This window comes from Arachis ipaensis, chromosome B1 (assembly GCF_059453495.1).
Source record: "Arachis ipaensis isolate K30076 ecotype BB chromosome B1, ASM5945349v1, whole genome shotgun sequence".
In the NCBI taxonomy this organism is placed as follows: domain Eukaryota; kingdom Viridiplantae; phylum Streptophyta; class Magnoliopsida; order Fabales; family Fabaceae; genus Arachis; species Arachis ipaensis.
In genome coordinates, this window is record NC_142436.1 from 118,279,798 (window position 1) to 118,293,327 (window position 13,530).

The 13,530-nt window shown below is 41.4% G+C and overlaps 3 protein-coding genes across 3 annotated transcripts; 1 reads left to right on the forward strand and 2 right to left on the reverse strand.

Annotated features, from left to right (window-relative positions):
* Positions 1-2,486: 2,486 nt before the first annotated feature.
* Positions 2,487-3,328, reverse strand: LOC110266358 (uncharacterized). The gene is made up of 2 exons (XM_021110873.1): positions 2,713-3,328; positions 2,487-2,572 (listed from the first exon to the last, which is right to left on the reverse strand). The coding sequence occupies exons 1-2, from the start codon at positions 3,326-3,328 to the stop codon at positions 2,487-2,489; spliced, it is 702 nt and encodes a 233-aa protein (XP_020966532.1).
* A 1,558-nt stretch (positions 3,329-4,886) lies between these two features.
* LOC148578094 (uncharacterized) lies at positions 4,887-6,278 on the reverse strand. Its single transcript, XM_088502958.1, is given in 1 exon segment — positions 4,887-6,278. A coding segment is annotated over 1 exon segment (1,392 nt).
* Positions 6,279-6,758: 480 nt separating this feature from the next.
* On the forward strand, positions 6,759-10,317 carry LOC107632982 (aminoaldehyde dehydrogenase 2, peroxisomal). Its single transcript, XM_088501632.1, has 14 exons — positions 6,759-6,994; positions 7,081-7,304; positions 7,387-7,535; positions 7,763-7,855; positions 7,950-8,073; positions 8,184-8,249; positions 8,430-8,496; positions 8,594-8,670; positions 8,867-8,980; positions 9,152-9,229; positions 9,334-9,485; positions 9,594-9,654; positions 9,741-9,847; positions 9,995-10,317. The coding sequence occupies exons 1-14, from the start codon at positions 6,886-6,888 to the stop codon at positions 10,083-10,085; spliced, it is 1,512 nt and encodes a 503-aa protein (XP_088357758.1). The 5' UTR covers positions 6,759-6,885; the 3' UTR covers positions 10,086-10,317.
* The last annotated feature ends 3,213 nt before the right edge of the window (positions 10,318-13,530 follow it).

The following is a 13,530-nucleotide window of genomic DNA, read 5'->3' on the forward strand; positions in this document are numbered from 1 at the left end:
TTAATTCATAATTGTCACAACTTCGATACAACTAACCAGCAAGTGCACTGGGTCGTCCAAGTAATACCTTACGTGAGTAAGGGTCGAATCCCACGGAGATTGTTGGTATGAAGCAAGCTATGGTCACCTTGTAAATCTCAGTCAGGCAGATATAAAGTGATAATGGTGTTTTCGAATTTAATATAATAAAATAGGGATAGAGATACTTATGTAATTCATTGGTAGGAATTTCAGATAAGCGAATGGAGATGCTTTTCGTTCCTCTAAACCTCTGCTTTCCTGCTATCTTCATCCAATCAGTCTTACTCCTTTCCATGGCTGGCTTTATGTGATACATCACCACTGTCAATGGCTACTTTCGGTCATCTCACGGGAAAATGATCCAATGCCCTGTCACGACACGGCTAATCGTCTGGAGGCATCACCCTTGTCAATGGCTTCATCTTATCCTCTCAGTGAATAATATGCTCACGCACCTTGTCACGGCGCGGCTATTCATCTGTCGGTTCTCGATCATGCCGGAATAGGATTTACTATCCTTTTGCGTCTGTCACTAACGCCCTGCAATCGCGAGTTTGAAGCTCGTCACAGTCATTCAATCATTGAATCCTACTCGGAATACCACAGACAAGGTTTAGACTTTCCGGATTCTCTTGAATGCCGCCATCATTCTAGCTTACGCCACGAAGATTCTGGTTAGGAGATCTAAGAGATACTCATTCTAGCTTAATTCATGTAGAACAGAAGTGTTTGTCAGGCATGCGTTCATAAGGGGGAAGGATGATGAGCGTCACACATAATCATCACCTTCATCACGTTCTTGGGTGCGAATGGATATCTTAGAAGCGAAATAAGATGAATTGAATAGAAAACAGTAGTACTTTGCATTAATCTTTGAGGAACAGCAGAGCTCCACACCTTAATCTATGGAGTGTAGAAACTCTACCGTTAAAAATACATAAGTGAAGGTCCAGGCATGGCCGAGATGGCCAGCCCCCAAAACGTGATCAAAGGATCATAAGGTAATCCAAAGATGCCTAATACAATAGTAAGAGGTCCTATTTATAATAAACTAGCTACTAGGGTTTACATGAGTAAGTATTTGATGTATAAATCCACTTCCGGGGCCCACTTGGTGTGTGTTTGGGCTGAGCTTAAGTGTTGCACGTGCAGAGGCCATTTGTGGAGTTGAACGCCAGTTTTTGTGCCAGTTTGGGCGTTCAACTCTGGTTTTGGATCCTTTTCTGGCGCTGGACGCCAGATTTGGGCAGAAGGCTGGCGTTGAACGCCAGTTTACGTCGTCAATTCTTGGCCAAAGTATGGACTATTATATATTTCTGGAAAGCCCTGGATGTCTACTTTCCAACGCAATTGGAAGCGCGCCATTTCAAGTTTTGTAGCTCCAGAAAATCCACTTTGAGTGCAGGGAGGTCAGAATCCAACAGCATCAGCAGTCCTTTTTCAACCTCTGAATCTGATTTCTGCTCAAGTCCCTCAATTTCAGCCAGAAAATACCTGAAATCACAGAAAAACACACAAACTCATAGTAAAGTCCAGAAATGTGAATTTAACACAAAATCTATTAAAAACATCCCTAAAAGTAACTAGATCCTACTAAAAACATACTAAAAACAATGTCAAAAAGCGTATAAATTATCCGCTCATCAACGCTCATCATCATTCTCACTTATGAACGCGTGCCTGATAAACACTTCCGTTCTACATGCAACCAAGCTAGAATGAGTATCTCTTGGATATCTAATACAGGGGACCGAGTCCGAGTTATTAGTATCTTCGTGATATAAGTTAGAACCCATGGATGGCTATTCCTGAGATCCGGAAAGTCTAAACCTTGTCTGTGGTATTCCGAGTAGGATCTGGGAAGGGATGGCTGTGACGAACTTCAAACTCGCGAGTGCTGGGCGTAGTGACAAACGCAAAAGGAGGGTGAATCCTATTCCAGTATGATCGAGAACCTCAGATGATTAGCCGTGCCGTGACAGAGCATTTGGACCTTTTTCACAAGAGGATGGGATGTAGCCATTGACAACGGTGATGCCCTTACAGAAAGCTTGCCATGGAAAGGAGTAGGAATGATTGGATGAAGACAGCAGGAAAGCAGAGGTTCAGAGGAACGAAAGCATCTCTATACGCTTATCTGAAATTCTCACCAATGAATTACATAAGTATTTCTATCTTTATTTTCTGTTTATTTATTATTATTTTCGAAAACTCCATAACCATTTGATATCCGCCTGACTGAGATTAACAAGGTGACCATAGCTTGCTTCATACCAACAATCTCCGTGGGATCGACCCTTACTCACGTAAGGTTTTATTACTTGGACGACCCAGTGCACTTGCTGGTTAGTTGTATCGAAGTTGTGAACGAAAAACGATTTATTAAGACGTGCGTACTGAGTTTTTGGCGCCGTTGCCTGAGATCACAATTTCGTGCACCAGTTTCACAGGCAATCAGAGTCCTATCATGTATTTTCCTGCCCTTCACAGAAGCACTCTGAGTCTCTCCTACTAAACCTGGCATAACTGTTCGCATCCTCCGAACCAACACCTTGAAAATGACCTTATACATACAGCCCACCATACTAATTGGCCGGAGATCTTTTATTTCTTTTTCTCCAACGAACTTCGGCGCTAACGCCACCCAAGTGACATTCGAATCCTCAAGTAGCATAGATGACTGGAAAAAACCCATCACAACTTCAGTGAACTCCCTTCCCACTTCTTCCCAACACTTCTTAATGAAATTCATATTGTACCCATCGCTGCCAGGTGCCTTAGTTGACTCACAATCCCAAATTGCATCCTTTATTTCTTCAAACGACGGCATCAACTCTAACTCTGCTGCCTCTACCTCACTTAACTGTTTTACCAGCCCACCCCAGAATCCTATATCAGGCGATGTCTTCTGATGGTGCAAGTCCTTATAGAAGTCTCGTATAGAAACCTTAATCCTATCTTGATTCCTTACTAACCTTCCGTTTATAAGTAAGGTGTTAATTTGATTGTTCCTTCTTCGAGCTAAAGCTAAATTGTGAAAGTACCGAGTGTTTTTGTCCATCTCCTTTGCATGCCTAGACTGTGACATCTGCTTCCAATGTAGCTCCTTTCTAATATACCATTTCTTACAAGAACTCACAAGCGCATTTCTTCTTGCTTCTATGGTCCCATCATACATGCTGTTACTCACCAAATCGTCTATTTTCTTGATCTCTTCCTCAAATTGTCTGATCCCCAAATCCATGTTTCCAGAATTCTCCATATGCCATCTGTCCAGTGGAATCGTCAAAGCCTTTAACTTGTCCATAAATTATACCTCACCTAAACTCCTCCATCCCTCTTTTACCATTCTTAAGAATCCCTCGTGAGTAAACTAGGAATCCAGGCTTCGAAAAGGTCTCGGCCCCCTCTTCCCCTTGTGACATCCAGAATAAGTGGACAATGGTCTGACAGACCTCTAAGCCCTTTTCTTTGCCTAGTTTCAGGAAACTCCTCTACCCACTCTACACTGACTAGAATCCTATCAATGCGACTGCACGACTGACCCCTGAACCATGTGAACATACGATTAGTTAATGCTAGGTCCACTAACTCCATATCCTGAATCCATGATTTAAATTCTACTGCAGACACTGGCAAGGAAGTAGCTCCTTTCCTTTCCTCCACTTGAGTAACCTCGTTGAAATCCCCAAAATAACAAACCGGTACTTGACATAACCTAGATAAGAAACTTAACTCTTCCCACACCATAAGCTTTTCTTCCCTTGTGTGCGCACCATATATCAGACAGAAAGCACAACAGAAATTATTTTTTAACAGCACACCATCCATACACAAGTATCTATCTCCTTTATAGCAGTTGTTCATCTTAAAAACCGTTTCATCCCACATCAACAGCAGCCCCCCGGACGCACCTTCCGTCCCTACAAACTCCCAGCTAACTGCATCATTTTTCTAAAGTTGCACAACATCAAACTTAGTCAACACCGCTTTCTTTGTCTCTATCAAGTCTAGCATATTCAGCTTAAAATTTCTCCTAAAGTTCTTCATCATACTCAATTTTCCAACTCCCGCCAACCCCCTAACATTCCATGAACTAAAAATCATTTTAACGCATTTATACACACCTTTTTTTCGATTTTTTGGGTGACTTCTTCTAGCCTTCTCCTTCTGCTTAGCTTGTTTTTTCTTCTGTGCTAGTGCCTCATTCTGTGCTTGAAGGATCGCCATAATGTCATCCTCCTCATTGTACAACACTGCTCTACACTCCACTGCGAGTTCCCAAGCCTCCCTATTTTCTTACATATCCTTTTCCCACTTATTTTCTGATGTTTCAGATCCAGCTACACTTCCATCATCACAACTGGCATCCCCGAAGCCCTTTGAAGCCCCCCCACTGGCATTATTGCCTAGCTTCAAAGCTACCACTCGTTCCTGTGTCTCAACCACACCTTGGACCTCACCTTCCGTACACTTTGTCAAACACATATTTTCCTGGTAACCACTTTTGTGGCTTGTTTCCTCACCTACCTTTGCACTTAGGCTTCCCCGGTTCAGCTCCTCACAACCAAGCCCTGGACCAGTCCCCCTTCTAGGCCGGTCCACCACCAGATCTCCACCTGCCCACAAGCTCGCCACTGCCAAGCCAGCAACATCGTTCTCCCACTCCATTCCTCCATTCAGTTCCCGTCCCGCATCAACACTCTCGGACCACCCACCATCGACGAGAGGCGTCTTTGGCAGCGAAGCAAGGCTCCCATTTGCATTCATCACAAGCCGAGTCGGGATCCCTACACCCACTATTGCCTGGCCCGCCCTCTCCCCCTCACCGTTCCCCATCGTGGGGTCCTTTGAGCCGCAACTGACTAACCCATGACGAACTGCACCGTTGTTCTCAAACACGCTCCCACAGAATGGCCGGTCCCTCTCCTCCTAAGCAGCGTCTGCTCCGCGATGGATCTGGGCGCCGTCATCGTCACTCGGACTCCCACCGCACAGACCTTAGTGCGCGTCTTATAACCCAGTAGCCCCGGATTGCACCCAACCCACTCCAAACCCGGTCCAGCATGATGAGCAGCTTCTGGGCGTTGTTGCTGCCATCTTAACCACACACCCTTAGCTGTTTGTAGTAAAAAATGGGCCCCATAGCTAGTGATAAAGTTATTGAGCTTCTTAGCATATAAACCCCTCCTATTTTCACTAGTAATATCATCCTCAGCCACTGCATGGTTTCTAGCATAGTCCCAGGATAGAGTCCTTTCTGAATTAGCCTCCGCACTATTCGCTTGGGATTCCACACAATCAGCCTTTCTCTCCCTAGGATTAAATTCCTCACTTTTAGCTCCTGTCGTTTTAGACAACAAAAAACCATTACTCCATTCATTCAAATCTTCAGAAAAAATTACAACTCTACCCTTCTGCTGTACTTCCTCTCTCGCCGCCAGGGCCAGCAACTCCGCCTCGGCAGGCCATCCCAGCCGCTGGATGTGGCTTTGACCACCATCAACGTTTCTTAACTTGTCCCCAGTTGCATAATCAAGTCCTATAAGGAGACATCGATACCCTTCCCAACCACCCGTCATCACACAACCCGCTATGCCAGTCGCACCACCACCCACCTTCATGACAAACACGTCAAATCCCATCGTTCCTACCAAAACGCGCACTCTTTCATGAATGACCTCAAACCTATGTGTATCAATCAACACACGCCCAACCCGAAACGACATATATGATTTTGTAACCTCATCACAAAGCACCACTTTATCCCCACTGGCCACCAATCTTTCGAAAGTATCCTCAGACCAAACCTAAATCGGAACTCCGACGCATTCAAGTCACACTCTTCGCTTATCACATCGCACATGCTCATCCCATCGGCAAACACTGGAAAAGAACCGCAAAAGACTATCCATATTAGAAGCCAACTCCTCTTCAGCATTACAAACACCCAAGTCACAAACATTAACTACATGGGGCCATTCCATGCGCGCTATCTCGTTCAACAATCGGAAGAGCCACTCCACGTTATCCTGAGCCACTAAGACCTCTATTACCCTTGTATCACTATGATCATGGGCAACCGTCGCAGTGTCCACGAAATTTCTCCCCTCCAAGTGGTTCCTGCCATGAGTAGTTCCCCCCCCCCCCCGGATCACCCACCTCTTCGCCTGCACCCTTTTTTTCTTCCAAAAGAATTTTTCTTTGTCCACGATCAGCCACCCCAGCACTTGTATTCCTCCTTGGGGCCTTGACATCCATCACCATCTTCCCCTTAGAAAAATTCCTCCTGTACTTGGTCTCGCCGACAAAAATCTCCTTCCCTCTTAAACGCATGTGATTCATATCTAAAATTGCTTTCACAGCCCCACCTTTTGTAGTATATCGTATGAACGCGAATAGATAAACATTACCATTTCGCATCTTTTTTAAGAGATATATGTCATTGATCCTCTCCGTCCAGAAAAACAACCCAAACAATTCTTGCTTTGATATATCACCTGGTAGCCTATCCACAAAAACGGTGAAAAATTCATGTTCCAACCAGAAAAATTCCTCTCGATTTCAAACCCTTGAATCCTTACCACATGGTATTTTTGTTCGTCAAAATAATATTTTAAATATATTTTTGATATTTATAATCTATTGCGTATATTTTTATTTACACAAATTCTTTTATGTATAATTGTATACTTTTTTGTCAATTTATTTTTAAATAAAAAAAAACCAGCGAAATTTTGCTTACTAAAAAAATTGAAAAGCAGCTCAAGTCCAAGAGTCAAATGCCGAGTATTGAGGGATCATCACTACTGCTCCTTCTTACCGACTCCACCAGGCACAGCAACACTGCGATACGACTTGAGAATGGAAACCCCAATCCCAACTCGACAGTTGTTCATTGACGGAGAATGGAAGCCCCCCATCCTCAGTAACAGAATTCCAATTATCAACCCTTCCACTCAGCAAGTCGTCGGTTAGTTACATACCCTTCTCTCTCTCTTTTCATTTCTATTTCGCGCTCTTTCTTTTCCTCAGATCCCTTTCTTTCTTGAATCTCAGGGGACATTCCAGCTGCCACCAAGGAGGATGTAGACGCCGCCGTCGCCGCCGCTAGAAGAGCACTCAACCGCAACAAAGGCAACGACTGGCCTTCTGCTTCCGGTGCTCACCGAGCCCGCTATCTCCGCGCCATCGCTGCCAAGGTCGTCGAGAGAAAGGATCACCTCGCTAAGCTTGAATCCCTTGATTGCGGAAAACCACTCGATGAAGCTGCCTGGGACATGGTACTTCAATTCTGCTTCAATTTCAGATGATTCTCTCTGATTGTTACTGTAATTCTCTTATTCACGCTTGATTTTATGTTAGGATGATGTTGCTGGTTGCTTCGAGTTCTACGCTGACCTTGCGGAGAAACTCGACGCTAAGCAGAAGGCACCCGTTTCTCTTCCCATGGAAACTTTCAAGAGTTATGTCCTCAAAGAACCCATTGGTGTTGTTGGATTAATCACCCCATGGTATTGACTTTTTCTTCTCTTTAAAATTTGCCTTATTAACTGGTGTTAGAATCTAGAAGTTAGTTTCTGTATAAGTGGCAATGAGTGATGAAAAAAAGAATAATAGTAGGATAGAAAGGTAGAAATTCAGTTGTTGTGTGTTGTTTTTCTGTTGTTCGTTCATTGTTGTCACCTCTCTCTGTTAGCAAAATTGCTATCTTGATGGCTAACTAGATATCATGTTTTAGGAACTATCCTCTGTTAATGGCTACATGGAAGGTTGCCCCTGCTCTGGCAGCTGGTTGTGCTGCGATATTGAAGCCTTCTGAATTGGCATCTGTGTATGTTTCTCAGCAGCTCTTGCAAAATCTTTGCTTCTTTTTGAGTTTTGGTTATTTTTGCTGAACTATATGGCTATGCTTTGCTTTATTTCAGGACATGTTTGGAGCTGGCTGACATATGCAAAGAAGTGGGCCTTCCTCCGGGTGTATTAAATATTCTCACTGGATTTGGCCCTGATGCTGGTGCTCCCTTAGCTTCCCACCCTGACGTAGACAAGGTTAGATTGCGTTTAGTTTTTGGTATATTTGGAATTATAAAGGGTTGCATCTTTTTCTGTCTCTTGTAAGTATCAAGACTCTACATCCATTTCGACAATTTTTCAAACAGATTGCCTTTACTGGAAGCTCTGCAACTGGAAGCAAGGTTATGACAGCTGCTGCACAATTAGTCAAGGTATTTCTAAGCACTATTATCTGGAAATTATATGCAGTTCATGTTATCCTTTGGATTTGATAGAATGAAACACACACAAGCAAACTCAATAAGTGATAGAAACCACTTTTGCTTCCTTCATAATCTCATTGTCCTTTCTTCATGTGTTCATGTAATATCCAAATTGTGGTTTTTTGGCAGCCTGTCTCACTAGAGCTTGGTGGAAAAAGCCCAATCATTGTTTTTGAGGATGTTGATCTTGATAAGGGTCAGTGCCTACTAAAGTTGGACAACCAATGCATCATTTAAAAAGGTTCTTATATAAAAGTCAATAGTTGTTAATTCTTTCCCGCTGATTTAAACAGCTGCTGAATGGACCCTCTTTGGTTGCTTCTGGACAAATGGTCAGATATGCAGTGCAACTTCCCGCCTTATTGTTCATGTAAGTTCAATAGATTTCGGTTGCCCACTCCTTCCATAATAATGAATGCATTTTCTAAAAGTTTGTAGTTTTCTTTCTTTTTATTTGTTTGTTTTTTGCATATATGAGAATAATCATACTATCAACATTAATTGTGGTTAGACATATCCAGACTGTTTGCAGAAACTGATAAACTTGGACATCGTTATTGTTTCAGGAAAGTATAGCAGCAAAATTTTTGGATACCCTTGTCAAATGGGCCAAAAACATCAAAATTTCAGATCCCTTTGAAGAAGGTTGCAGGCTAGGCCCGGTTGTTAGTGAAGGACAGGTATATTTGAATATGATAGAGAAGGAACCTTCTTCTGAACATTGTTTATATGTTCCTGTGATTTAGCTTTGCTTCTGGTTTTGTACTTCAAACATTTTATTGATCTTAACACTGTTTTCTTGAACAAAGATTTTGTTATGCAATATCTAATATTTCAATTTTATGGTTCAGTATGAAAAAATATTGAAGTTTATCTCAAATGCCAAGAGTGAGGGCGCAACCATTTTGACTGGTGGATCTCGTCCAGAGGTATGACCAAATGATTATACTTTCTTTGAAAGTGTGGTCAGTTATGTACTTCTGCAGCTGTCATGAAACTGATCCCCCCACCCCTTTCACAAATTTGATGGCAGCATCTAAAGAATGGATTTTTTATTGAACCAACCATTATAACGGATGTGACTACCTCCATGCAAATTTGGAAAGAAGAAGTATTTGGACCCGTGCTCTGTGTAAAAACATTTAGTACCGAGGAAGAGGCTCTTGATCTAGCACATGACACCATGTGAGTGGATGATATTTTGCAAACTGATATTAACTCGTTCATTGGCTTTTTTCTCCTCCTTTTTTAGTCTATTGATATTTGTGTTATGTATGCCTTGATATTTTACAGCTATGGGTTAGGAGCTGCTGTCATTTCAAATGACCTTGAAAGATGTGATCGTGTATCTAAGGTGAGACTGATCCTAGGTTATCATTGGAAACAAGGAAATAATTGGATTGTATCTTTAATTGAGTAACCTATCTTGGTTCAATGCAGGCGTTTAAGGCTGGAATTGTATGGATCAATTGCTCTCAACCATGTTTCACTCAAGCCCCATGGGGAGGCACGAAACGTAGTGGTTTTGGTCGCGAATTAGGAGAATGGTATGGTCCGTTTTTTTTTTTTTTTTTTTTTGCAGAATTCTCCTTGCAATGCAATGGAGAGAACACGCTTCTAACTTGTATTAATGCCAAATCTGGATAAATAATTTATTAAGGAAATGTTAGTTGAGTATCTTTATTTATTTTCAGGGGACTTGACAACTACTTGAGCGTGAAGCAAGTTACTCAGTATATCTCTAATGATCCATGGGGCTGGTACCAGTCTCCTTCAAAGCTGTGATAAATAACCATATTGAGATGTGATGAATTGGTATTGGGAATCTGAGATCCGATAAGGTTAGGCAGTACCTCGTTATGTTTGGGAGTGATAGTGAGTGTAGGATGTCTATGTAGAACAGTGCTATTTGGCACTCGTTGGCTTTACTATATGTCTATTTGTATGCATATGGATATTGCGTGCTGAAACTTCATTCCCAATTTTACCTAAGAATAAAATAAAATGATTCTCATTATTATCGATGCCACTTATCTCGAGTTTGAGCTGTTGTATCGTTTCTGATATTTCTTAAAAAAAACCTTTGGGAAACGGAGGGTCATGAATTATGTAGTGACATAGGCTATTAATATAGCGTTATAAAAATGCTCCATGTATACAGATACGGCATTTGTATATTTTTTTTTGTTGATTTAAATAAACTAAAAAAAAAAATAGAATAGTTCCGTTTAAGATTATTCTTAAATTCCTCTCAAGGAGAAGGAAGCTCCACATGATGAAGTTGTAATATCATCGTCATTTTTGTCATGGTGTCTGCTACTGTGTTTCCATCTCTCATAATCAAATGAAAGTCAACACGCCAATTTCAATGCATGATATCCCTTATTTTGAGCATCAACAGATCAATAAACTCAAAACCATTTTGGTAATTAGTAACAAGATTAAACGCTTTCACACAATCCATTTTACAAATAACATCTCGCTGATCCACATCTTAAGCTAAGATATATACTCTCCAAATAGCAAACAATTCCCCTTGAAGAATACTTACTCTCAATCATTCCCAAACATCCCTTTGCCAACTCTCATTACAATCTCTAATAACACAAGCAAAACTAACACTTTCACCCGAATCAGGATAACTAGCATCACAATTAATCTTGAAAATACCAATGGATGGGGATTCCGAAAACCATTTAGAGTAGAGGGAAGGGATGTACGTTGTAATTTAGAAGTATTCCTAAACTTCATTTCTGAAGCTAATGCCTGACAAATAACTTTTTTTGGAGGCCAAGTCTCATGAGAATTAAAGATGTCATTATTCCTTACTCGCTATATCCACCAAAGTCCCGAAAAGAACCTGAACGGATGCTCTCTTCTATGATACAAGAACCAGTTCTTCAAATCCAAAGGATGACAAGAAATATCCAACCTATGCCATACAAGCTGAGCTTTTGGACAATCTCGAAAATAATGTAAAACCGATTCCTGGCTAGAAAGACATCTTGGGTACCTATCCGATGACGACATACCTCTTCTGAAGCAAAAATTTGTAGTAGAAAGAGCCTCTTTAAGACACAGCCAAGCTAAACACTTGTGCTTTTTTGGAACAAGTTGGCGCCAAAGCCAAAGCTGATTCTCCTGATCCTCCCAACCAAACAGCTGCTTACACAACCACAAGTAACCATTGCGTGAATTATAGACTTTGGCGGCAGACCCAGACCAATACCAACCCACTTCTGGGTCTGGTTGAACATCTTGATTGCAAAAAAGAATATTACCTTTCAGATTTTGAGATAAAGGAGATTAAAGAGTATCTAAATGCCACCTATCAACCGACCAGATATCCTGTATCCAGAAGTTCAAATCAGAAATGTGACATAATCCATCTCATTAGATAACTGCCCTTTCTCCTCCAGCTAGAAAACCAAAAATTCTGGTTCAAATTCCCAATACACCAAGCAAATCCATCTTTTAACACTTTCCAAGTCTTGCAAAGACTCCTCCAAATGGGAGAGCCCTTATTCTTAGGACAACCAAAACAGTCATATAGAGATTATCGGTATTTGGCATCCAACAACTGGACCCATAACTTGTCTAGCTACTAGAAAAAAAAGTCCAAACTAGCTTCCTAAGAAGAGCAATATTCACACAATAAAGATCTCTAATCTCCAAACCTCCATGTTTTTTTAGAGTAACCAATACCTTCCAACTAACAAGATGCAATCCTCTTCCATCAACTTGTACTTTCCAAAGAAAATTCTTCATCATAGACTCCAATTTACTAATGATTCATTTGAAAAAAATAGATACCTGCATCTGGCACGTGGGAATAGCAGCTGCAACGGAATTAACCAAGCAAAGTCTACCAGCCCGATTGAGTAAACTCCATTTCCAGCTTGCTAGTCTACCTTGAATCTTATCCAGGACATTATTGAAAGCTGAACGGGTCACCCTAGAATGGTTAAAGGTAACCCCAAAATACTTGCCCAAGTCCTAGACAAATCTGATAGAGGACACCCCAGTGAAAACCTTTTACCTTGTTGCAAAGACATTCTTAGAGCAAAGTGCTTTAAACTTCTCCACATTAATCTTCATCCCAGATGCTTTGCAAAAAGTCTCTAAAACCAACATCACATTTTGCACTTGTCTCTTTGTAACTTTACAGAATAAAAGCAAGTCATCCACAAATATTAAGTGGGATATTCTTGGTCCGCCTCTAGAAACAGCAACCGGCTCCTACAAGCCCAAATCAACCTGATGACTAATAAAGCATGCCAATCTCTCCGTACAAAACACAAAAAGATAGGGTGACATAGGGTCTCCTTGTCTAAGACCCCGGCTAGGAGTAAAGCCATTCAGACGATTTCCATTCCAAAGAATAGATAAAGAAGAAGTAGTGACACAATTCATAATCAAATTAATTGTAGGATTGGAAAAACCAAAGCTCTTAAGAGTATGGGCTAAAAACCTCCAGTCAACTCTGTCATAAGCTTTCTCCATATCAATCTTAAAGGCCAGTGTGCCTTTCTTTGATTTAGTCTTCTTCATAAAGTAGAGGACCTCTTGAGCAATAATGATGTTGTCAGGAGTTCCTCGTCCCAGAATAAATCCTCCTTGAAGCGGGCCAACAATCTCTACAAGATGAGGACGGAGCCTATTAACAAGGACTTTTGTGATGATCTTGTAAACTACATTGCAGAGACTAATCGGCCTAAAATCTTTCATAGGTACCGGCGATTCAACCTTTGGAATAAGAACTAGTAAAGTTTCCATCATTCTCGGATCAAGAGAAACACCGGAGAATGCCTGCTTAACCATCTTCCAAGCATCAAGACCAATGATCTCCCAATATTCCTTGAAGAAGAAAGCTTGAAACCCATCAGGATCCAGAGCTTTAAAAGTGTTCATGTGAAAAACAGCTGTTCTGACTTCCTCCATAGTAATTGGTGTCGTAAGATCATTGCTAGCTTCCTCATTCTGAGAAGGAAGAGGCACAACACCAAGGCAACCCAAATCAACATCATTCAAACGAAAGAATAAACTTTTATAGAAAGACTCTATTTCTCGACCCAGAACTTCCGGATCAGTTTCCCACACTCCACCCTTGAGAAAAAGGCCATGATGAATCTTATTATGCTTCCTTCGCACAAGAGTTTGAACATGAAAGAATCTTGTATTTCTATCCCTGAACCTTACCCACTGCTTTCTGGACTTTTAAAACCATAAG